We start from the raw sequence: 23,517 nt of genomic DNA, 5'->3' as shown, positions 1-23,517 counted from the left end.
ATGCTGATTGCTATAACTTTTAAAGACCAAAATTATATGATGGCTCAAATACAATGGAAGTTTATTTATCCCTAATGTCAAGTCCAAAATGGATAGTCCTAACTGGAGGGGTCTTTCCTCCAAATTGTGATTCAGGAACCCAGATTCAATGCCTTGTGGTCCTTTCATCTTCAACAATGGTTTCCAAGATTGCTGTGTTCATCTGCTGTGAGCTGTGGAAGGAGGAAGAGGTGGGGAACGCACATCCGTTTCTTAACTGCTGGTGCCTGAAAATGAGTCACATCACTTCCTGTCATTGGTAAGAATGAGTCACATGACCTCACCTAGAAGGAAGGCTGGGAAATGTAGTTCTGGCTGGTGGCTGCTTCCCACTAACAGCGTATACTACAGAAGTGAGAGTATGACTCTTCGGTGGACATTTAGTCCTCTGCTACATACTTGAGCCATGAGAAGACGGCTGGGACACAAGAGGAAGAAAAGCAGTTAGAAGGTATGGTTTGAGTTTCAAAGTCTGGCTGTGTCCTTTTGAGTAGGTCACGTTCCTTTTCTGAACCTCGGTTTCCTAATCTGGAAAATGGAGATGGTGTAAAATGGGAAGAGATGATGAGGGTGACCAAGTTATATTCTATGAAACAGTCTACCTGTGCCCACCCACTAAGCTTGGATGTTGGAGTATTTTAGGGAAAATGTGACGCAGTTGATGATTTATATCGATTTCAAATTTCACTGAAAAAAGAAAAGGAAAGAACTAGCAATATGGGGTTTGCATTCCTGGATGGTAACAACCAACCAGTACTGAATGTAGAAAAGGCAGCATTAGGATGCTTAGTTGCCACCACTCTCATTTGGCTTGCTTGCCCATCTGTGTGGCCTTTCTGGCCATGTCAGCAGGGAAGTTTGAGACTCTTGAGCTGTGCAAGTATCATACTTATTCATAAAGACGATCACACTCAAGCTTCAGGAATGTTTTACTTCTTTTCTGCTTTCCAAAGAACTTAGTCATCGCCAAACCTTCACCACAGCTGCAGAATCTCGTACATCATCTTCATTGACTGATAAGCTCTAGAAATTGCATATTAACAGTGAAGGTCAATGTATATAATTCTTTTAATTGTCAATTTTTTTAATGTTGGCAGAATATTGTTATGACTACCATAGCACAAACTTCAGGATCTTGTTCATCTTCCTAAGATAATGAATGGGCATTCCTGGAGAAGGTTTTGTTTCAGAATGCAGAGCCCTGTGAATCCAATGATTTGCTTAGGAAGTTACCTCCTGCTGAGGCCAGTGCTAGGGAGGCCTACTGACTGACAGCTGTAATTGATGAGCACTGCTGATGATGCCAGGGACATGGCCTTGTGGGCCAGGCTGGTGATCTCCTGCCAAGGTCCACTTGAATATCACTGGGAAGGCAGGAGATGACCAATCACGGATGCCTTTTAATAGTCTGTTGACAGAAGATAAGTTAAGAAATAGAGTTATATAAGACTGCTGGGCAGAGCAGGGCAGCTGTGGGAAAGGAAGGGACAAGGAGGGGAAGAAGGAGAAAGAGGAGGAGGAGAATGTTTCTGAACATATTATTCAGGATAGGCTAAGTTATGCTGTTATAACAAATGACCCCAAATCTCAGTGGCTTAAAACAACAAAGGTTTATTTCTTGCTCACGGTGCGTATCCATCGAGGGTCAGCAGGGGTCTCCGCTCCATGTTGTCCTCAGCCTGGGACCCAGGATGATAGAGGCTCCACCATCTGGAACATCATTATGGGAAGGAAAAAGAGAACGTGGTGAATTGTGCACGATGTTTAAAGACCCACCCGGAAATAACATGTATTTCCTTGGCAAAGGAAAGCATATGCCCTGCCTTTCTCAGAACCAGTGGAGAAGGACAATTCTCCCACATGCCCAGGAGGAGAAAAACTGAAAAGTTTGTGAAACAGCTTTCATATATACCTCTCAGAGGATCCAAGATTCTAGATATGGAAAGGATCTGTACTTATTTGGACAATTTAGGTTGCAAATATAGAAGGTGAAACTCAGACTACTTAAATGAAAGGAAATCTATTGACTCACAAAACTAAAATTCAGTGGCAGGTCTGTCTGTCTTCAGGCAAAATTTAATCCAAGGGCTCAAAGTCTCTAACATCTGGTCTTTTATCATCTCTTAGCTCTGTTCCTGTCCTTGTAGACTTTGTTTTCAGCTCTTTACAGACCCAAGTTAAAGTTCCATGAGAAAAAAGAGCCTGTACCTCTCTTCAAATTTAGTAAAAATCTGAGGCTTCAATCTCAATCTGGACCATTTTGGGTCATGTGTACATTCCTAAACCAGTCACTGAACCCAGGGGGATGGAATGTTGGGCGGCCTTAAATCATATGTCTAGCCCTAGAATCAAAATTGAATTAAGTTCATCAAAAGCATTTAGACCCAGAGGTGAAGACAGATGGTTCCCAAGGGAAATTCAGAATGCTGGACTAGAATAAGTATCCAAAAATATATACAAATAAAATTATGCATATCCACTACAGGATGTAGCGATGCTCTGACCCAGTGGCTTTCCAAGAGTTGTTTCATGGTTGTTAAGCCTACACTGGAGTTCCCGCACTCTCCAAGCTCCCATTCAATTGGAGTAATTGTGCTCTGTTAAATATTAGTATTCCATGTAAGATTTCTTTGGAACTAAAAAAGTGGGATTCTCTGCTTAAAAAAAAAAAAAAAAAAAAAGAAAGGGAACTAAACAACACTGGTCTTTGATTCCACCTCCTCATTTAAAAAAAGTTGAGATTGAGATTCGGAAAGATTAGTAGATTTCTCTTCATGTCTCATTGGCCAGAATGGGTCACCTGACTTTCTCATTGCAAGGGAGCTTGGGAAAGTGAGCATCTGGCAAGGGAAATAGAATGATGACAACTGGCCCAGGTATAAATGGTCCATCCCTTAGGGCTAGGCACATTGCCACTCCACACAGAGGTGGGGTTCCTTTAGGAAAAGAGAAGGAAGGAAATGGTTCTCCAGCAGCTGTCAGCCATGTTGGTGTGAATCTGATTTCATGGAAAGTTCCTTAAGGTTAGGACTGGGTCTTGTGTCTCTGTTTATTCCCCACTGGTTTGTGAAATTTGCCTGCAGTGATCTCTTTTAATCCTCAAAACAATCCTATAACTTTTAAACTATCTATCTAGAATGGATCCTTATAACTATGATTGTGCCCCATTTTATAGAAAGAGAAACCAAACTTCAGAGATGAATTAAGTACCCAAGTTCACACAAGTAGGTAGTTTTGCTTGCCCCTTGCTTTGCTCCTTTATCACTGACAGAGGAGGGAACTTTAAGCACAAATCTTTCACCATCTAGGGGTTGACTGTAGAAAGGTCGGGGGCAGACAGTGAGAACTGGGGCATGACAGAGGGAACAGCATGTGCAAAATCCCAGAGGCAAAATAGTACATAGAAATGACAAATGGTTTTGTAGGTTTAGAGCCTAATAATTAAAGGAATATCATACTTAGGAGTTTAAGCCTTTATGAGGGCAGTAGAGAACTGATAGATATTTTAGGCAGAAGAATGATATCATCACATATCCAATCTATCTTCATGAGCAAAATCAATTTCAGGGAATAGGACTAGATCTGGGAGGCTACTAAGGAGATGAGAGATGACAGTGGCCTGGATTCCAGAGTTGGCGACAGGAAGGAAGTGGAGACTCAAGAAAAAAATTAAGGACGTTGATTCAACCAAATCTGAATCCAGATTTGGTAACTGGAGATGCCAATCTGGAGAAGACAGGAAAAGCTGAGACTGGGTCTCAGGTTTCTAGATGGTGGTGCCATTGGCTAAGGTGGGGCAGGTGCGAGCTGAGGGTGGAGGGCAGGAACCCAGGCGTCCTGGCTCCCAAGGCTGCACTGCTCATCATGATGTACTCTGGAGGCCCTGTGCTTGTCCCCCTGTAGGGCTCAAGACTGGGCCACGGGTATTAAGAGAACCCTGATCGAAGTGAGGAAACCTCCTTCATTGAGTGTGGGTACAAGTCCTCACCCAACCAGTTCATCACCCTGCAAAGAACACCAGGCATAGGTGAGGGCCGCTCACCAGGAGCAGGTCGTGAGCCCCTTCCTCATCCTGCCTGGAGCCCCCACCTTTGCCTCTCCCCTGCACCCAAGGTAAGACACCTGGGCCCTCAGATTTCCTGGTTGAATCTGGCATGCATCTGGTTCCTTTCTCCATCTGTATCCTTGGAGAATTACCCGGATGCTCTTATCCTTACTACCCTGAAGCTCAGACGCTATACCTGATACAGTACTGAGGGAAAAAAAAACAAAAATCAATGGTTTCAACATGATAAATTCCTCCTAAAACTTGCATGGAGGCATAAATACTCCCAAATAGCCAAGTCAAATAGTTTTGAACAAGAAAAGCAAGAAGGAAGGACTTCCCTGATGCCTCTTCCCCAGCAGCACCTCCCCTGGAGAGGGAGCAGTGTGGGGCTGGAGCCACTGAGAAAGTCCTGGAAGCCTCTAGAAGAACTGAACACAGTCTCTGAAGGGTGAGTGCATTCGGACAGGTAACTGGGTGGTTACTCTGATGCCAAGGAACTGGGCTGGGGACAAGTGGCTTGGAAAGTGACTGTGTAGCCAGTGTGACCAGAGCACAAGACACCCAGGAAAGGGTCTGGTCACATGGGCACATGGGGTCAGATGGATGAAGAGCTTCAAAGACAGAGAGAGGAATTGTGGCTTTTATCAGTTGAAATGTAGCTTAGATTTTGTAACTCTCCCACTCTACAACCTTCTGTAGCTCCCCTGGCTACTGCCTCCTGGCTAATAAGGCAAGAGCATGTGGATGGAAAGATGGGAGAGTGCCTGGAGACAGAGAGACCTATTAGGAGGCTGATGTCACAGTCCCAGAGGGAGAGGACAAGGGCCTGAAGGCGACAGGAGGGAGGAAGAGTATACTCTTCAGGGAGGGATTTTGTGAGATGCACGCCAACCCCCTCCCCACCATCACCCTGGCCCTCATCACACTGAGGATCACCGCTTCTCTGCAGCATCAGGTAGCATTTCAAGCTCAGCAGATAGCAGGTAACTTATTCTACTCACAGAAGAATTGAGCCACAAAGTAGCCAGAAAAAGAAACTACTGCCTAAACCCGTAAAGAACACACAGCAACTCCCTCCTGGATCCATCTAGGCACCAAAAACAAGAGTCAGATATTCCTAGGTTCGTATCTCACTTTGACACTGACTCAGGCAAGTAAACCTCAGTGTCCCAGTTTCTTCACCTATAAAATGGGCCTAATAATAATACATACTCCCTAGGTTTGATGAGGCTTTACTGAGCTCATGTATGTAAAACCTTCAGTAGAATAGCTAGTATACACTAAGAGCTCAATGAGGTAGCTATTATTATCAATAGCAAAACAATTGTTTAGGTATTATGTTAACCACTGTTCTATGCAATTGATTAGCAGCTTTTAGCAAAGGAATAGGTGTTGGAATTCTCAAACATCATTTATCTTATCATCAAGGTGGAGACATGATTAAGAAATGTCACAAGAGGAAACAAATTCCATTCCATTCAATTCGGGAAGTTGTGAGTTGTCATTCCTAATTATAAAGTAATAGAGAGATAGATGGACAGATAGTAAATCATAAAAGCTAAACATTTGAAGTACTGACTACTTCAGTAGTGAGTTGTGGTCCTTATTTGAGGTACTGACTGCTATTTTTTAAAATAAAGAAAAGCCTATTCTACTCCCTCCAAAAGTCCATGGTTTTGTGACAGAAGTCCATGGTGTCACCTCTAGGAGTTTTCATTATTCAGCAATTTTGGAAATGAGTGATTGATGTAATTAAAGTTATTGGTAAAGAGAGACTCAGTTACCATGGAACAGATGAGTCAGTAGAAAGTTTAAGTAATGAAATAATGTTCCGAGGAGTGATTCTTAAAATAAGCTATTTTTTTTTTTAACTCTAGCCATTTTAACCATTGCTGGTCAGCAAAAAGATGTGAAGTAGTTAAGAACTGGAGAAAACATGCTACACAATTTTAGACGTTCTCAAATGAAATCATTTGCAATCATAGGAAACCATATGTAGTGAGCAATTATAGTAAGTGCTCACATTTCTTGAGAGGTCACCATGGGCTTCGGTGGGCTTTGCATCCATTATCTCATTTAATCCTCATTCTTGAACATTTGGGCTTCCCTGGTAGCTCAGCTGGTAAAGAATCCGCCTGCAATGCAGGAGACCCCAGTTCAATTCCTGGGTCGGGAAGATCCCCTGGAGAAGGGATAGGCTACCCATTCTAGTATTCTTGGACTTCCCCGGTGGCTCAGCTGGTAAAGAATGCACCTGCAATGTGGGAGACCTGGGTTTGACCCCTGGATTGGGAAGATCCCCTGGAGAAGGGAACAGCTACCCACTCCAGTATTCTGGCCTGGAGAATTCCATGGACTGTGTATGGGATCCATGGGGTCGCAGAGTTGAACACAACTGAGTGACTTTCACTTTCACTCTAACATTTAAACAAGCAATGAGGTAGGTACTGTATTATTCTTATTGTATAGATGCAGATGCTGAATTTCAGAAAGGCTAAGGAACTTTCCCCGGGTTGCACAGCTGACAGAGGGCACAGATGGGAATGGAATCCAAGAAGTCTGGCACCCACCAGAGTCTACCTTCTCAATCACCACAGATCCCGGGCCTCTCTGTTTAGATTTCCTGATTGTCTAATCTGGTTCTTCAGTACACCCCAGATAATACAGTACAGTCAGGATTTGAATTTCCATCTGTCTGATCCTATAGCAGTTTCAAAATTCATATTTCTATAGGAAAATCCAAGTACCCTGGCTTGGGGTGCATTTCTTCATTTTCACTTCCATTGACATGTATTGAATACCCAGGATGCTCCAGGCTTTAGTCTCTATGTTGGTTCTACAAAGATGGTTGGGGCAGGAAGACCTTCAGGAGGGTATGTGATAGTCAATGTGATAGATGATGAGGCTCAGACTAGTGCTGTGGGTGGGAGAGACAGTTGAATAAGACTTTCAGAAGGATCTATAGGACTTGAGGAGTGTGTGCATGTGAAGCATGGGGGAACGCAAACTGCTGGCACATTTCTGAAGTCTTTCCACTGGCTCACTGGATGAAGGCAGGCAAGAGAAACCAAGATCTGGAGTGAGGCTAGGAATGGGAAGGAGCTGACTTTAGTTGGGGACACTATTTTTCATCTGTCATTTTATATGGCTTTATTCTTATATATATAAATATATATATAATTATTTTTAGTAAAGTATAGTTGATGTACAATATTATATATTATAGGTATACAATATCATATTCACAAATTTTAAAGTTTATTCTCCATTTACAGTTACTATAAAAATATAGGGTATATTCCTTGTGTTGTACAATATATCCATGTAGCTTATTTTATACCTACTAGCTTGTATCTGCTACTCCCCTACTCCTCCTCTTCTCTCTCCCGACTGGTAACCACCAGCTTGTTCTCTGTGTCTATGAGTCTGCTTCTTTTTTGTTATATTCACTAGTTTGTTGCATTTTTTAGATTTCACATGCCGGAGACCAGGGTTCAATCTCTGGGTCAGGAAGATCCCTGGAGAAAGGAAGGCAACCCACTCTGGTATTCTAGCCTGGAGAGTCCCATGGACAAAGGATCCTGGTGGGCTACAGTCCACAGGGTGGCAAAGAGTCAGACATGACTAAACAACTCACACACACACACACACACATAAGTAATATCAGACAGTATTTGTCTTTTTCTGTGTCACTGATTTCACTTTCTGGCATAATACCCTCAAAGCCCATCCATGTTGTTGCACATGGCAAATTTTCATTCTTCTTTTTAATGGCTGAATAGCACTCTACCGTATATATAGAAATTAAGGAAACATAAACATTGAGGAAACAATCCCATTTACCATTGCTTTGAAAAGAATAAAATAACCTAGTTCGGGATGTTTTGACTTTGAGTTATTTGAAGTCCTTCTGGCTGGAGATATAATTCAGGTAGTGAGATGAGTGCCCTGGAGCAGGGGCAGGGGGTGGCACTGGAGGTAGGCCAGGGGCGCTGCAGCACCATTGAGAGGTGTGGCAGAGCTTCTGGGCAGGCTGCGGAGAGCCTACCCAATAAACAGGCTAGGCTGAAGGTCCTCACCCAGAGAGAAAAGGAAAGAGAGGGGAAAGGGACAAGGTCTATGTTTGGGGTGGGGGCCTAACTTCGAGTGACATTACAGCTGCAAACCCAACAGCCCTCTACTTGATAGCACTAAACAGAGTTCCCATGTGTCTCTTTGGCCGTCTTTAGGAAGAAGGGGAGAGAGATGGGGACCTTCCATTTGTAAGCATCTGGCAAAGAGGGCACTGAAGAGGCAGGGACCTCTCAAAGGGCAATGTATTCATGTCCTCAAGCTCACCCACCCCTTCCCCAAACTTTGCTCAGAGCTGGAGGCTCTAACCCTCTCTTCTTGCCCTGCAGAAGGAACAGAGAAGGACTAGAGTCTTTCACGGTGTCAAAGAACATATTGGTTTGTAGATCTTAGCCTCTTATCCCTAAAGTGTGCATGCTCAGTCACTAAGTTGCCCAACACTTTGTGACCCCAAGGACTGCAGCTCTCTGGGCTCCCCTGTCCATGGAATTTTCCAGGCAAGAATGCTGGAGTGGGTTGCCATTTCTTTCTCCAGGGAATCTTCCCAACTCTTCTCGAACCCTGTCTCCTGTGTCTCCTGCATTGGCAGGCAGATTCCTTACCACTTTGCCACCTGGGAAGTTCTTAACCCCCCCCCAAAATGAACTACAATAAAAGAGACTCAGGCCCTGCAGAACCAGTGGAATGGAAGGAACAAAAGCTTGGCCGGTTTCTAACGATCCTCCCATCTCGGTCCTGCTCCTGCAGAAGCACGCCTGGAGATAAGGGTTACAGTGCATGCTCAGTCACTTCAGTTGTGTCCGACTCTTTGTGATCTCTTATGGGCCGTGGCCCTCCAGGCTCCTCTGTCCATGGGATTCTCCAGGCAAGAATACTGGAGTTGGTTGCTGTGCCCTCCTCCAGGGATATTCCTGACCCAGGGATGGAACCTGAGTTTCTTACATTGCAGGTGAATTCTTTACCCCCTGAGCCACCTGGGAAGCCATAAGGGTTATAGCGCAGGGGATTTATTAGGAAAGAGCATGGGGGAATAGGGTGGGGACAGGAAGCAGGCATCTCTGACTGCTCTGTCACCAACCAGCTGCATGATCTTGAGCAAATGATTTTACCTCTCAGGACCTGAGTTTCCATTTCTATAAAACGAGCAGTTACTATTTTTCAGAGTGTAGTAAGCACATTTCTGGCGGGGGGGAGGTGGGAGGAGGAGACACACAACCATGGGCAAAGCAGAAGGACTGGGGTCGGGGGAAACCTCTAGAACAACCAGAGACCCTGAGAGATGCAAGTTGCCTTCGAAGCCCAGGCAGCCAAGAACTTCACTAAGTTAATTAGTTTTGCAATCATTGTCTTCCATTGATGACAAGTGATACTAGCTTTTCAGTGACTGTGATAATATAAACATTCCTTTCAATATAAGGAAATGGTGACAAAATTCAAAGGAAATTATTCTGTAAATAGTAATTTCAAGAGTCAGAGGTGATGAGTATTGGGAGGGTGGGGCTCAAATGAGTAAGTTTCAGGGAACACTGAGCAAGGTAAGGGTTCTTTTCTTGCAATTTTGAGTTCTATGGAGTCTTCTCAGACGTTTCTAGAAGTTGTCAGGCATTTACCACCAGATTCAAAGAAAAAAATTAAAAGAAGGTATGAAAGAAAAAACAAATCTGGAGAGAAAAAATAATCTCCACCAACCAAAATAAACCAGGCCAACAATTTCTACCACATTCTTCATGAGAGTAAAGAGGTGGTGTTTATTCCAAATGAGCCCTTTTCTCCAGGTCACCACTCATCCACTCTTTTATGTGATCCAAGAGAGTCAGTCCTCAACTAGCCATGAAGATCTTCGCACGTATGAGTGTTTAGAAGAAGAGCCACCTATTACCACAGAGTTTAGATTTAGATGCTGGATACAAATAGAAGGCAAACAAAACCAACCAATCAACCAACAAACAACAAAAAAAAACTTGTGGCTTAGATCTAAAAAAAAAGTCTCAGAAATGACAACTGTGTGGTAAGTCTGATGTCAAACTGTGTTAGCTGGGAAGGTGTCTGGTATGTTCTGGAACTGTGAGGGTATTTGGAATCTAGGGCTAACAGATGTCTCATTCTGCTCGAAAGATGTTGAGATGATGTTTCTAAGGGCCTGTGGGTTCCCTTGGGGACAAAGCCACTGATAGTTTTTACAGGAAAAAAAAAATCCCCAAGCTGACGACCATATATAAAACATAAGGACTCAGGAAAAGGATCGAGGGGTTGGAGGAAGCAAAAAACAGTCAAACTGAGACATCAGAAAAAAGAAGAAGAAGAAGATGGAGAAGGAAATGGCAACCCACTCCAGTATTCTTGCCTGGAAAATCCCATGGACAGAGGAGCCTGGTGGGCTACAGTCCATGGAGTCACAAAAAAGTTAGACACGACTTAGCAACTAAACGACAACAAGAACAATTTTTTTTTTAAGTTTTTAAAAAGAAGAGAAAATACAAAATAAATGCATGAAAGACTCATGATTGAAGTCCTTGTCCCCAACTTAAATCTGTTTGCTAGAAGTTGCTCTGTAAAATGATGGGTGAAGGCACATTCATTTTTTGCTTGCAGTATGTGAGCTCATGGTGGGTGGGCAGGCAGTCACTTCCAACAGGAGAAATGAGCAAATCTTTTCAGATGGCAATTATTTAGGGAAGTAAACGCTCCTTGGCAGGAGCAGCGGTCCTAGTCTTTCCTGCTGGTGAGTGTCTAGGGGAGATGACATACTCCTAGCTTTTCCTCATCTGTACTTCACACCCGGAGTCCTGAGGAGGCAGCCCATCCTCCAGCAGCACTGGAGGAGGGCTAAGATGTTTCCCAGCCCAGCCTAAAAATATCTCCCTTGACAGCCTGTCATAGTGTCTGAGATTCCACCATTATAAATTCATTCCTCTCTGTTAAGGCATTTTGTTTCCAGGAGTTCTCGGTTAAAATACAGATATCGGCGAGATCTTAGCTTGGCTGAGACAGAGGGAGAGAACACAGCCTAGGTGTTAGGAGACTCGGGTTTCCATCTGGTTCTGCCTATAGACTCAGTGGGATGTCCCAGGTGGCGCTAGTGGTAAAGAACCTGCTGCCAATGCAAGAGATGTAGAGACAAGGGTTTGATCCCTGGGGTTGGGAAGATCCCCTGGAGGACGGCAAGGTAACCCACTCCAGTATTCTTGCCTGGAGAATCCCATGGACAGAAGGGCCTGGAGGGTTCACCATAGGATCACAAAGAGTTGGACACGACTGAAGCGACTTAGCACACATGCATGCATAAACTCACTATGTGAGCTTGGGCAAGTCATTTTCACTTCCTAAACCTCACTTTCTCCACTGATTTTTTAAAAAAAGAAAAGGGAAAAGGAAAAAAAGACAGGAATAAAAAGGGAACTGAACTAGAGAGTTCTGAGATCTCTGGTTTCAGGAGGTACGATCTGTTCACTTCAGGGTTTGGCCCGGACACCTTTGCCACTGGATTGCCAGCATGTTCAGAGCAACTCCTTTGGGCCAAAGGACTTGGGTATCAGGTCAAGGGAGTATCTTACTTCCCCCTTCTCTGAAAAATACAAATCCCTGCTCTTCCCTTAATGTTGTCCATCTCAGCATATGGCAACTCCATGCCTCTGGGTTTTCAGGTTCAAATTCTTGAAGGCACCCAGAATTCCATTTCTCTTGTTCCCAAGAGTGTTTATAGATCCAACCCATCAGCAAAACTTTGACCCTACTTTCAAAATATCACCCAGACCTGACTGCTTCTCCCCATTTCCCTGGCTACCATGCTGGTACAAGACTGAATTCCATCACCTCCCCCAAAATTCTCCATCAGCTTTTTAACTGGTGCCTATGTCTAATCTTCCCCTTCCAGAGTCTCAGCTCCTCATGCCTGGGGATGCCTTTAAAACACAGCTTAGATCCTGTCTCTCCCCTGAAAACCTTCCCTCCCTTACTTCCTCCCTCTCTGTCATCATAAAATCCAAAAATCTCACATGGACCTATGAGGCCCCATATAATGCGAACCTGGCTTTGCCTTGGTCTAATTCCCTCCCTCAAAAGTCTTCTTGCTGTTGCTCAAACTTGCTCCTACCTCAGGATCTTTGCACCAGCTATGCCTTCTGCCTGGAACTCTCTCCCTCCGATTATCTGCCTGTCCTTTTCAGGTGGTTCAGTGGTAAAGAATCTACCCGCCGACGCAAGAGATTTAGGAGACTCGAATTTGATCCCTGGATCGGGAAAATCCCCTGGAGGAGGAAATGACAACCCATTCCAGTATTCTTGCTTGGGAAATCCCATAGATAGAGGAGCCTGGCAGGCTACAGTCCATGGGATCACAAAGAGTCACACTGAATGAAAATGCATGCACAGGCACCCATTCCCCCAGCTTATCCACTCAAATGGCCCCTCCCAGGTGATGCTTCCCAGACTGCCCGGCCTTAATTTTTTTTTCCTAATGCTCATCACCTGGAGATTAGCCATTATCACACTTATTGTTTACTTTCTGTCCTTCCCTCTAAAATGTAAGCTCCAGGAGGGCAGGGACTTTGCTTTGTTGCTCGCTGCATCATCATCCCCTAGAACAATGTATCTGGCACATTACAGACGCTCAATTAATGCATGTTGGAGAGAGAGAAGGTAATGGTTTAAGTGGAGCTGCACTAATATGGAGGCCAGCCTAAGCTTTCCACTGGATTGACCAATGCCAAGGTCTTCCCATGCACTGCTTCAGCAGGGCAGCAAGTCCTGGGGAGACAAAGGTAGAGCCTGTTGTTGGGAGATGTGGGTGGGGCACTGTGGGGGGTACAGGTAGGTAGGGGAAGCAAAGACTCCAAGCTGAGTTTATAAGTTTATGGGCTGCAGGTTTTTGATTCAGACTAGGGGAAGTAGCCAAAGGCCCTCAGGACACACTCAAAAGACAGGAAGGAGCCTGTAGAGAAAGGGTGGGTTATGTGTGAATGAGAACAGCTGTGAACTGTCCTGTGGGCTAACCGGAAATTCAATTCTGCTCCTGTAGGGAATCCCAAGCCAGGTCTAGTCAGCTCCAAAAGGTCTGAGCTGCCTTCTCAGGCTCCCCACTGCCCCCCTTAATCAAGTTTTAGCGAGTAATATTCAGATGCCAGGGAAGTGGGGAAGGGAAGAGTGCTCCAGGACATCAGCCACGCTGGCAGGATTTCCCCCAAGTCAGAACCCAAAGCCTCAGGTCTTCCTCCCTTCCTCCCCCACCCTCAAGCCTCAGCTAGCATCTTCAGTGAAGTGAGGTCTTAAGAGAGTATGACCATAATAACTATATCAAAGGATGACCACATGCAACCCATTAGAATCCTCACAAAACAGGTGGTACAGGCCATTGTACAGCAGGGGCCATTGAGGTTCAGAGAGGTTATGTGATCTGCCCAGGGACACACAGCTTATTAAATTGCAGATGCAGAATTGAGTCACCAAGGCCAAAGGGCCCAACCAGTAAGCTATAATGCCTCTGGACAACAGCCTACATCTCCACACTGCCTGGGATGCCCTGGTCACACTCAAGTCCTGGCTTCTAGAACACTGGAGCAGCTCTGTCCACCTCTGAGCCTGCTGCCACAGGAGTCCCTCCCCCCCTCCCCCCAACACTAGAGCCGGCAGCCTGCTGGGATGGTGGAATGGCTGGAGCCCATACCCCAAATACAAGGCTGGTCAGCAAAAGGTGGCTAAGGAAAGGAAAGCGCCCAGGGCCAGGGCTGGATGCAAATGGGAATCCTTTAAGACGCTGAATCCTCTGAGGTAGAGCCCCAGCTGTGTGGAGCGCCCCAGCTGTGTTGAGCGCCTCCGACAGGCCGCTGGTGCGCACCGGAGCTCCCCAGCCCTTGTTTGATGAGCAGCGGCCAATAAATTCATTAATCATCATTTTATGCCTCATCAAACCCCCTCCAAGCCCCTCCATGGGAGTTACACAAATTAGCCCCTGAAAAGACAGTAATTTCAGTTTAGCGAGGTAAGTGCTTTCTGATGGGCTCCGCGCACAGAGCTCTCCTGACAAGCCAATCCATCAGCGCACTGGGAATGGGGCGCGGCCGGGCCGCCCAGACCAGCCTGCCCTCACCAGGCCCAGCCCTGACCAGCCTAGCTTGCGACGGCTACCTGGCGAGTGTCTCGGCCTAGGGCGCCCCCTTTCCCCAGCTCTTTTGCACCCATCCTCCGCAGTCTGTCTCAGCCGCCCTTTTGCCCTCACCCACCCCTACCTGCTCCACTACCCCTCTAAACAGAAAAGAAACTGTTGGAAACACCGAAGATCAAAATCAGGTAACGAACTTCTCCGAGGGTTAAGGAGACAGACGTACTGATGCTGAAGTTCTGAACTCCCGCCCAGGGGAGAGGAGAACCAGGTAGCCCTTCCCCCTCACACAGTCTGGATGTTGGGGTTCTGCGACCCTTTGAAACCATGGAAGGGTTATGTGTATCGCGGGCATACTTTATTGGGGAGAGGGTGTGTCCTTGCCAGTCCTGAAAGAAATCCCCGGGTCAAAAAGAGAGCCGTCTGGGAGCAGAGAAGAGGTTCTCCGCGCCTGGAGGGCGGCTCCATGGGACCCTGGTGTTTGGAGGTGGGGGACACGCCTGGTCTTTTTCGTGGCCCTAGCCACATGGGGTGAAAGACGACGCCTGGGGAGGGGAGCAGGAAAGGATTTTTCCATCGAATGGGCCTGGCCAGTAGGACTCCAGTATAGGGAGTTGGGTATAAATGGAGAGGGGGAACAAACCGCAGAACCTTGTGGCGAATGGTTGGGTATTTGCAAGCGCGAAGCCAAAGCCGCGCCTTCTCACTTTCTGGTCCTGCTGCACCGAAGGTACCAAGCGGATCCTACCCGGCGGGCAGGAGAGAGGGACGAGGAGCCGCGGTCCAAGCCGAACCGACTGACCAGCGCGCACCGCCGCGGAGAGCTCGAGCGCCCGGCGACGCGCCCCTCCTTCATTAGCTTCCCCTCCACGCGGCGCTGCCTCGGAAAATAAGTTAGCAAACGGGGAGCCGTTTATCTCTTTTATCTTGGGGCCTGATCCAATTAAATAAGTGCACATTTACATTTGCATCCATCAGGCGGGAGCACTGAGAGCCCGGGGTTTGCTCGGAGCAAATAAAAGCAGATTTCACTGGGAAAAGTGGCGTCTGGGAGCGCCGGGCTCCTCCGGGCGCCGGAAACAAGCGCGGCCCGGAGGGCGGCCTTGGGGACCTAGGGTTGGGGCTTGAGGCCGACTGGAGGCCAGAGATCCCCAATGGCCCGGAGGGGCCCCGGCTAGGGCGGGGTGTGCAGCCGGAGCTGCCTCCCGGCCCCCGAGGCGATCGTGTTAGGCCACAACCTGGGCCCCACCTGGTGCCTGGGACCCAAGTCGCATTTAGAGCGAAAACGAAAAGGAGAACCTCTCCGGCCTGGTCCAAAAGGGAGACCCGCGGAGTGGGTCTACGGACAGTCCGGCAGCTTTGGCCAGTTTAGGGGGAAGAGCAGGGGGCAAGATCCGAGTCCGGCCGATTTCCCTCCTATTCGGCTGCCTAGAGGCAAAGGAATGAGAAGAGCCAAACAGAGGGCGCGCCTCCCGCTGTCCCCCAAAGTCTCCTGGCCCGAGGGGAGACCAGGGGACACCTTCAGGAGGGTTAGAAGGAAGTCCACGTGAGCACCTCCAGCTTTGCCACGCCGACCTCATTAAAGATGCGTTCTAAACCGGGTTTGAAAATTCGAGGGTAGTTTTATTTTTCCCTTTCCTAAAGATGTCTAATCCACAGGCCAAAAGATAGAAATGATCTTTGGGGGCCGCGGCTGCGTGGTAGACCCCGCTACATGCCAAACCGCAAATAAAAAACTGTGCGGGGGCCCAGAGGCCGGCCGTGGGAAGGCCCGCAGAAACGGAATGCGTGCCCCTAAAGCCGAGCCGGAGCACCCGAAATGCCCGGGCTGCGCGCGGCGGCGGCCCCCACCAGCAGGCTGCTCCGGCCGCCCGCAGATTGCTCAACTCCCTGCCGCTGGTTTATAAAGACTGTGCCCCAGCCGTGGCAGGCATCTGCAGGGTTAATCCTCTTTTGGTCGCAGGCCCTGTTTCCCGAATCCCCAGTGTTAACTGGGTTCTGGGTCCTAGGCTGGAGCGAGTGGGATGGCGGGGGAGTTTACATTTGACCCTCTTGGGGTTCAGAGCTAAGGACCCCGCGGCGGGGGGGGGGGGGGGTTGGGGAGGGGGCATGGCCGGGTGTCGCCTAACTCCTCCTCTCTACAAGCCGCAGGGCGCCCGGGGACCAGTAGGCGGCGCCCTTCCTGAACTGCATCCGCCTGCGTCTCCCTCTTGGGAGCGCAAGCACATTCCTTTCAGTTTGGGCGCTTTGCAAGGGCGTTATTTTGTGTCTCTGCCCGGGGTTGGCAGCTTGTGAGGCGGGACAGGTGGGCTGGTAGGCACCACCCGTTCTGAAACCGCACGCACGACCACTTTACCCCAGCCCCTCAATCTTCCAGGTTCCAAGAGCTGCGTACATCTCGGGGGAAATGAGAGGGCCCCGAGGGGTTTGCAACCAGGAGGCCTCGATAAAGGCTCTTCACCCAGGCCTAAGAACAACAGTTCGGGCACTGGCCCCCAGATCCGAGGAGTGGGGAGGAAAAAGGGCCCTTTCTGCAGCCTCAACCTCTCTGAGCCCTCGGGGACTGACTGGGCTGTTGGCTTCTCACCCCGCATCCCAGAAGCTGATTCCGCCGCGCACAGAGGGGAAAAGGGAAGAACCCCAGCGGGTCTCCGGTTTGGAGCTCCCTGGGTGGGGGTGGCGGGGGCTGACTGCAGGGACCCCACTCAGTGATCCCGCGGCCTCTGTTGCTGGACTCAGCAACTCTTTTGCGAGATTCAGCGACTCCTAGTCACCCTTAGTGCCAGGCTAGCCTCTGTTTGGGTACTGGAACCAGCGCAGCCAAGCGCAGGTGACAAATGCCGCGCAACCCCAGCACCGGGATGTTTTAGGCGCTGCTTCGCATCGCGTAATTTACGCGCCCCAGTTCAAGTGTGCAAACAAACCTTTGGCAGGCCGGAAGGTTTCCCCCCTGCCCTCCCCGCCCCTTGCAAAGAGCATCGCCTTCGACACGGCCCCCAAGATGCGGCCAAGCAGAGGCTCAGAGGCTCTAGGAGGGACTTGGAACCTTACAGACAAGCCACTACTTCTGGGATTAAACGCGGGAGACATGTCTTAACTGCACATACCTCGATCCGCCCGGCAGGCCGCCCCCAAACTGAAAAGTCTCTACACACCAGAAAAAACACTGGTCAGCGAACCCCAACTCTGCAAAGGAGAAAACCCTAAACTTAATTTGGGTCTTGTACTTAGGGCGAAGTACGCAAAGAAAACTCTAGAGGCCAAGGGTAGGAGGGATGCGGGCAGGGGACAGCGAATTTGGGCATCAGCCTTCCAACCTCTGGCGGTTTCGTTGCCCAGCTGGAGGCGCTTCCCGCAGCCCCTCGTTGGGGAGAAATGCCGCGGGCTCCCCGGTGCACGGCTCCCGTTCCCAGGCAGCCCCGGCGGGCATTCGGCCCCGAGCCTCGGCAATCAGACCCGGGAGGCCCGCGCCTCGCCATTTGCATATTCCCTGGAACACAAGGAGGCCTGTAATTTTCTTTTTAAAATCGTTGGGCAGGGTTTAGGGCCAGTGCTTCCAAATCCCGCAGAGGCGATGTCGTCCTTAAACTCTCTCTTAAGAGAAGGGGACTGGCCTATTCTTCTGACTTTTTTAGAAGAGAAGGTGATTCCTGGGGTTGCATATTCAATAGGGGGGAAAAACTGATTGTGAACTGCGCTGTGTGTGCGGGGGGCGGTTGTGGGTGGAGGGGATTGGAGCGCGGGGGGTAGGGCAAGTCATCTCTGGAATTCAATTGTTTAAAAAAATCATTTATAATTAAAGGGACAAAGTAAAATACGATCGTCTCATGCATATTTAATCATTCACACTTCCAAGTTTGAAACCATTTTCCCTGCGTGAATTTTCTCACTCATTTAAACTCTGAAGTCGACTGCTGTTCGCCAAAACATCTGGACAATGCTGGTTTCAAACTTGTTTAAATTCGAATAAGCTAAAGAAGCCCCGTTGCAGGTTTAAAGGAAAAAGAAAAAGTAGCAAAAGTAAAAACTCCGGTGAAAGTTTGGGCGGTATTAAAAAATCAAGTAGGGTTAAAGTAGACTTGAGTAGAAATGCAAATATGTGCATTTTGATTTAGCCTAATTAAACCGGTGTTATGTGCAAACACATTCTCTCTACACTCAGGCTTGGGTTTAATAGAGCAAATTAATTTCCCTCGCTGGCGTATGTTTTTGCTCTAAAGCCTCCCCTTCCCCGACCAGTGAAAATTTCCCACGAAATTCCACACGTCCGTGGTTCTCCATCTCCAGCGCAAAATGGAGACTGGAGCGCCGACAGTGCTAGCGGGCCTCGGGCGCAGGGCGGTTTCTCTTCCTCGTTTGGGACTGAGACCCGACCTGACTTCGTTTTGAGATGAAATGTGCGGGATTAAATGGAGAAAATAAAACCTCAGAAATACTTTTGCAGCTACTCGAGACTCTTGAATCCGCGATGGGAGACGTGCTAAGGTGACGACAAGCCTGATCAAGTCCACAACGGCCTCATTATCAAGGCAAATGTCCTTTAACTGCTGAATGCCTCTTGTCCAAAAAGGGGGCCCGTGGGGTGGGGCGGGGGACTCTTCTGATCCATTTGGGGCTCCCCTTGCTTCCCCCAAGCGCCTGTGGTGCTCCCTCCCCCACTTCCGCTCCCTCTCTCGCCAATCTCCGACTCTGCAAAGTGCAGGCTTGTAATTCAGGACAAGTGTGACACCTACCTGTGAAAGGGGGGAACCGTCCCCTCGCTGGTCCCGCGGCCCCAGCCCCGCGGCTGCGCGGGGAATCTACCCGGCCGCCTACCAGCCTCACGGTCGCGGATGGAACAATTACTAATTTAATCAAATCCAGCGAAGAGATCAATGCCCAATTTTGAAGGGGTAGAGACAACAGTGACTTAGGAAAGCCTTCTCCTTGGCATCCCCCAACTGCTTCCCGCCCGCATTAGCCCAGAGCACCTTTGAAATAGTAATAAGGGCTAAATCCGGCATAAAATCGAACTCATTAGCAAAGTTCACCAGCTGATTGCTTTGCATAAAACACGACACTGATTGGAAGTAATTAGGTTAAGCGTTGGAGCTCGGGTGGTGCGTGTCTCTAACTGGCTTTGCCATCTCTTCTCCCTTTTGGGCACACTCTTGGGTCTCTCTCGTCCCTCCTCCAGGGTCCAATCACCCCCCACAGCAGCCCGCATCAGTGATCCAAATTTGCATTCCGGGCAGGGCCAGGTTCCCTGGAGCTCGAAGCCTAATTACGGTTTCCCGCTGGCAAACTGGGTTCGGTGGAACCTTTCATTCCCCACTTCGAAAAAAACTTGCAGGTTACATCTTTTGTCCAGGGCGATGGACAGTTTATTGAGGCTTCTAACAAGTAATGAGTGGCTCTGATAATGTTAAAATCTCTTTTAATTAAATATTTTGCATTTTACAAAGGCTGCTGCAGTTTCTTTTACTTTTCAAATCTAAGAGTATATAACCTGTTTCCTTTCTGTAATAATACTTTAGCTCATACCCAGAAAAAAATCAATAGGTGTAAAAAAATTAAATTAAACTTGTATTTTTAAACTATGAAACAGTTTTGGGGGAAACACAAATGTATATATTTATATTACAAAAAAACATTAAATGCCTGTACAGGTGTCTTAATTTCATAATTTACTTCAAAGATATTGAATTATCAATTTAAATACAAAAATGCTACATTAAATATACAGAATAAGATTTAATACAAATCCTTTTTAAAATTTTTCTTTTCAGTTGGTTAAGACATTTCTGTGGGTGTGTGGAGATGTTTACATTTTTATATCATCCATCTCCATGTACTATAAACTTTTTAGTAGGAGGGGTAGTTTTGCTTTTCTCTCATGTTGATGGAAAAATAACTGCCAAGGCCATGTTTTCTTTTTTTTAATAAATTAGGAAGGTCCGGGACCGACGCAGCCCGCGTTAAATGTCGGACATACCTTTCTTCAATTCATAGGGAGAGTCTTTGCACAGGTCTAGCTGACTCTGGCTCCGCAACATTTTCGGGTCTTTAGCCAAAGCGTCCGCTCGATTCAACACGGTCTGGTTTAATCCATTGAAATGCGAGCCCGGACCCGTGGTGGGGCCTGGCCCGGGCCCCGGGTGGCCGTGAAGGTGTCCGAAGGAGCCATAGTTCGTGTAGCCAGGATAGAAGGGCGCCGTGTAGTAGAGAGGCCGGGACAGCACCGTCCCGCCTGGGAAGGGACACTGCGCCGAGGGCGAGCGCGATGGCGCCGGGGCTGGCGACGCGCGGCTGCCTCCTAGGGCTTGCCCGGCTACGGGCCCAGGGCACGGTGGGCACGGAGAGCCCTCGTTCCCGCCGCCCCCGTCCTTGACCTTGTCCGAGGATGTGGCGATCTCCGCCAGAGACCACAGTTTGGGCTTGGCGAGCACCGCCTGCGGCGGCGGCGGTGGCGGCGAGTGTATGACCGAGGGCCCTCCGGGACCGGGGGGCAGCTCTCCCGCGGCTGGGTGCGGGCCCGGAGCCGGCGCGCCGGAGGGGTAATGAGGGGCTGGGTCCTCGGCCAGCCGCGCTGCCGCGGGCCCGGCCGGGGAGAGCCCGCCGGCGCGGGGGGGCCCGGGCAGCGCGTCGAGGCGGCCCTCGGATGGCGGCTCCTTAAAATCCGAGTCGCTGAGGCTGCCCTCGGTCTCCTTGCCGGCAGGGGTGGGCGGCCCCTGCAGCCGTTCGCAGCCCGAAACCGCCTTTTGCTCTGCTCCTCCTGCGGGTGAAACCCAGGCGGTCAGAGACGCGGAGGCCACAGGTCCCCACCCGCAAAGGCAAAAACCCTGTCCCCAACCTCCAGGCCTTGGGCGCCCCCTCTCCAGGCCCCTCTTTGGCTCCACACACCCTTTCCCGCGTCCACCAACCTGCTTCGGGGCCCTCGGGGTCGCCCTTGTCTTCGGGCTTCTGGGGCTCATCCTCGTCGTTCTTCTCCAGATCAATGTTCTCTTCCTCCTCCTCGTCCTCGCTGCGGTTCCGCGGCGTCCACGTCATCTTGTTCTCCTTCTTGAGGCGCCGGCGCGCGTTAGCGAACCAGGTGGACACCTGGGTGAGGGTCATCTTGGTGATGATGGCCAGCATGATCTTCTCGCCCTTGGTGGGGTAGGGGTTCTTGCGGTGCTCGTTGAGCCAGGCCTTGAGCGTAGCTGTGGCGTCTCGCGTGGCGTTCTTCCGGTACGCGGGGTCCCCGTACGGGTACGAGCCCAGGGGCGCCGCGTACGGGTGGTACCCCAAGGAACCTGCCATGCCCGGTGTATGGTCGTAGGGAGAGCCCTGCAGGGAACGGGCAGAGAGAACGTGAGAGTGGGCCGTGGTCCCCAGTTGCCACCTGGGCGACCGAAGCACACTTGCCCTGCGCCCAGGGGTCTTCGGGCAGCGAGGCCCGCACTCAGGCTTCCCCTGGGGTAGGGCTGGAGGGCTCAGACCCTGGGGCAACCCCTCTTCCTCCTTAGAAGGAAGCGGAGGCCGCCAATCCCTGAGTCCTTGGAGGCTCTTGGAGCAGTCCTGGCTTCCCAGGCACCTGGTAGGCCCCCCTCTGGCTGGGCACGTCCTCCCCTGCGTGAGCAGATCCGGCCACCGAGGCCAGGCCCCTCTACCCAGAGAGAGGCCCGGGCAGCGGCGGCGACTCTGCTCTCTGCGCCCGAGTGGCTGCGCAGTAGAAACAAGGGTAGTGAGCAAAGGAAGTCAAGGAATTTTTTTCCCCCACAGAGAAAGGCAAACGAAGAGCCAAGCCTTGTCCCTGAACTCCCACCCCTCCAAAAGTGTTACCCCAAACCGAAGCCACGGCGCTTTTCCAGAAAGTGCACCCGGCCGAAAAATCCCGGATGCACCGCAGCTCGCCCGACTTTTCAGAAATTTAATACCTCCAAATCGGATTGCGAAGATAGGATTACGGATTTGCAACATTTTGGAGGACTAATTAAAGGCGAGGCCAAACACATTTACACAGACCAAGCACGCTTCTGTTCAGATTTCGGATCTATTTCTTTTGAACTACTTTTCGCCAAATGGCCAAACCCCCTAAAATGAAATAGAGTAAAATGTGCGGGACGGCCTAGAGCTCACGTTTGAACCAAATGTTGCTCTTTGAAGCGACCTCTCCTCCAAAAAACCCCTTCCGCCAAGTTAGCGATCTGAGCAAGACGCGGCTCTCCTCTCCGCGCAACTCCTGAGCCCGAGACCCGGGCGAAGCCGAGAGAGACAATCGCCCAAGTTCGCAGGGGCCGCGAGGCTCTGCCGGACGGTCCGCGGTGAAGCCGAGGCCCGTGTCCCCCGCAGCCCCCGCCCGCCACGCGCGGCCCCAGCTGCCCTTGCCCGCCCAGGCTCCCGCTCACTTACCACGTACGAAGAGAAGGCGGCGGCGGCTGCCGCCGCGGGATCGGCGCCGTACTGGAGGTGAGAGTTGTAGCCCGGCGAGGGCGCCGTGAAGGCTGTGGAGCCGGCGTAGGGCGAGAACGCGGAGCCCGACGACGAGCGGCCGAGCTCATCCGTGCGGGGCCCCGAGATGACGCTGGTGCTGTACGCCGGGCAAGAGTAGAGCGCCAGCGAGGCGGACGGCTGGTACAAGTAGCCCTGCGGGTAGGACATGGCCACACACGGGCATGGGGCGCTCCGCGCCGCGGCCGCCAACGAGCCGGGCGGCGCCCTGAGAGGGCGAGCGGGCGGGCACCTGGTCTCCGGCTGCCCCGGGCCGCCGCTCCTCGGGCCCCGGCTCCCGGGCTCCGGCCCGCGGCGCCTCCTCGCTGGCTTCCCGCGCGCCTCCGGCTGCGACCGATGAGCCCGCTCCTCTGCGCGCCTCGCTCGCCCCGGCAGGGTTTCCCCCCCTCCCTTGTTGCTTTCTCTTTTTCCCCCTCGCTCTTTGCACTGGGGGGCTCCGCTTTTGGCTTCGCAAAGGTCCTGCCAAGATGCTAAGTTGGAAATTGAGGATTCTGACGCCTTGTGCGCGCCTGAAGCTCCTCCTTCCCGGGGTGTAGTCGGTGGGAGGACTGGCAGGAGCCTCTGGGCGGCCGCAGCCAACCCGGCCGCCAGGCGCTCCTCGTCCTCTCCCTCTTCCTCCCCGGCTCCCTCTCCCGCTCGCTGGCGCTCCCCTCGCCCCTCCCTAGCGCCCGCCTCTCCACCGCGGCCCTCCTCTCCCCCCTCCTCTTATTCCCCCCCACCTCCCCTCATCGGTCTCTCCCTCTCTCTCACTCAGACTCTCGAGCGCCGGCCCCAGGATGACAATCACATC

The 23,517-nt window shown here is 50.2% G+C and overlaps 1 protein-coding gene and 1 long non-coding RNA gene across 4 annotated transcripts; one reads left to right on the top strand and one right to left on the bottom strand.

Annotated features, from left to right (window-relative positions):
* Positions 1-1,626: 1,626 nt before the first annotated feature.
* IRX5 (iroquois homeobox 5) lies at positions 1,627-23,381 on the bottom strand. Of its 3 annotated transcripts, XM_086349537.1 has the most exons (5): positions 22,629-23,197; positions 21,158-21,563; positions 20,230-21,009; positions 17,363-17,441; positions 1,627-1,749 (listed from the first exon to the last, which is right to left on the bottom strand). In XM_086349537.1, the coding sequence occupies exons 1-5, from the start codon at positions 22,875-22,877 to the stop codon at positions 1,662-1,664; spliced, it is 1,602 nt and encodes a 533-aa protein (XP_086205663.1). In that variant the 5' UTR covers positions 22,878-23,197; the 3' UTR covers positions 1,627-1,661. The 3 variants fall into 3 exon arrangements, with proteins under 3 accessions (XP_086205663.1, XP_086205664.1, XP_086205662.1); XM_086349538.1 differs by lacking the exon at positions 17,363-17,441 and having other exon boundaries at positions 22,629-23,336; XM_086349536.1 differs by lacking the exons at positions 1,627-1,749; positions 17,363-17,441 and having other exon boundaries at positions 19,655-21,009; positions 22,629-23,381.
* Positions 14,029-15,295, top strand: LOC147353237 (uncharacterized). The gene is made up of 3 exons (XR_015145009.1): positions 14,029-14,135; positions 14,407-14,526; positions 14,986-15,295. It is a non-coding gene; the product is annotated as an uncharacterized LOC147353237 (long non-coding RNA).
* Positions 23,382-23,517: the final 136 nt, after the last annotated feature.

The sequence above is a fragment of the Bos grunniens genome, chromosome 18 (genome assembly GCF_055505025.1).
Source record: "Bos grunniens cultivar Pamir isolate PY7600 chromosome 18, Bosgru_T2T1.0, whole genome shotgun sequence".
Classification (NCBI taxonomy): domain Eukaryota; kingdom Metazoa; phylum Chordata; class Mammalia; order Artiodactyla; family Bovidae; genus Bos; species Bos grunniens.
The sequence above is the reverse complement of the archived record's forward strand: the minus strand, read 5'-3'. Positions and strand labels throughout refer to the sequence as shown.

Excerpts from the sequence above, each read along its gene's own strand:
- IRX5 (XM_086349537.1), bottom strand. The coding sequence starts at position 22,877 with ATGTCCTACCCGCAGGGCTACTTGTACCAGCCGTCCGCCTCGCTGGCG. Across the intron at positions 21,010-21,157 it reads CCCCGAGGGCCCCGAAGCAG|GAGGAGCAGAGCAAAAGGCG; the intron begins GTTGGTGGACGC and ends TTTCACCCGCAG. Across the intron at positions 1,750-17,362 it reads GGCCTGCCGGGCGGATCGAG|ATGGTGGAGCCTCTATCATC; the intron begins GTATGTGCAGTT and ends ATGATGTTCCAG.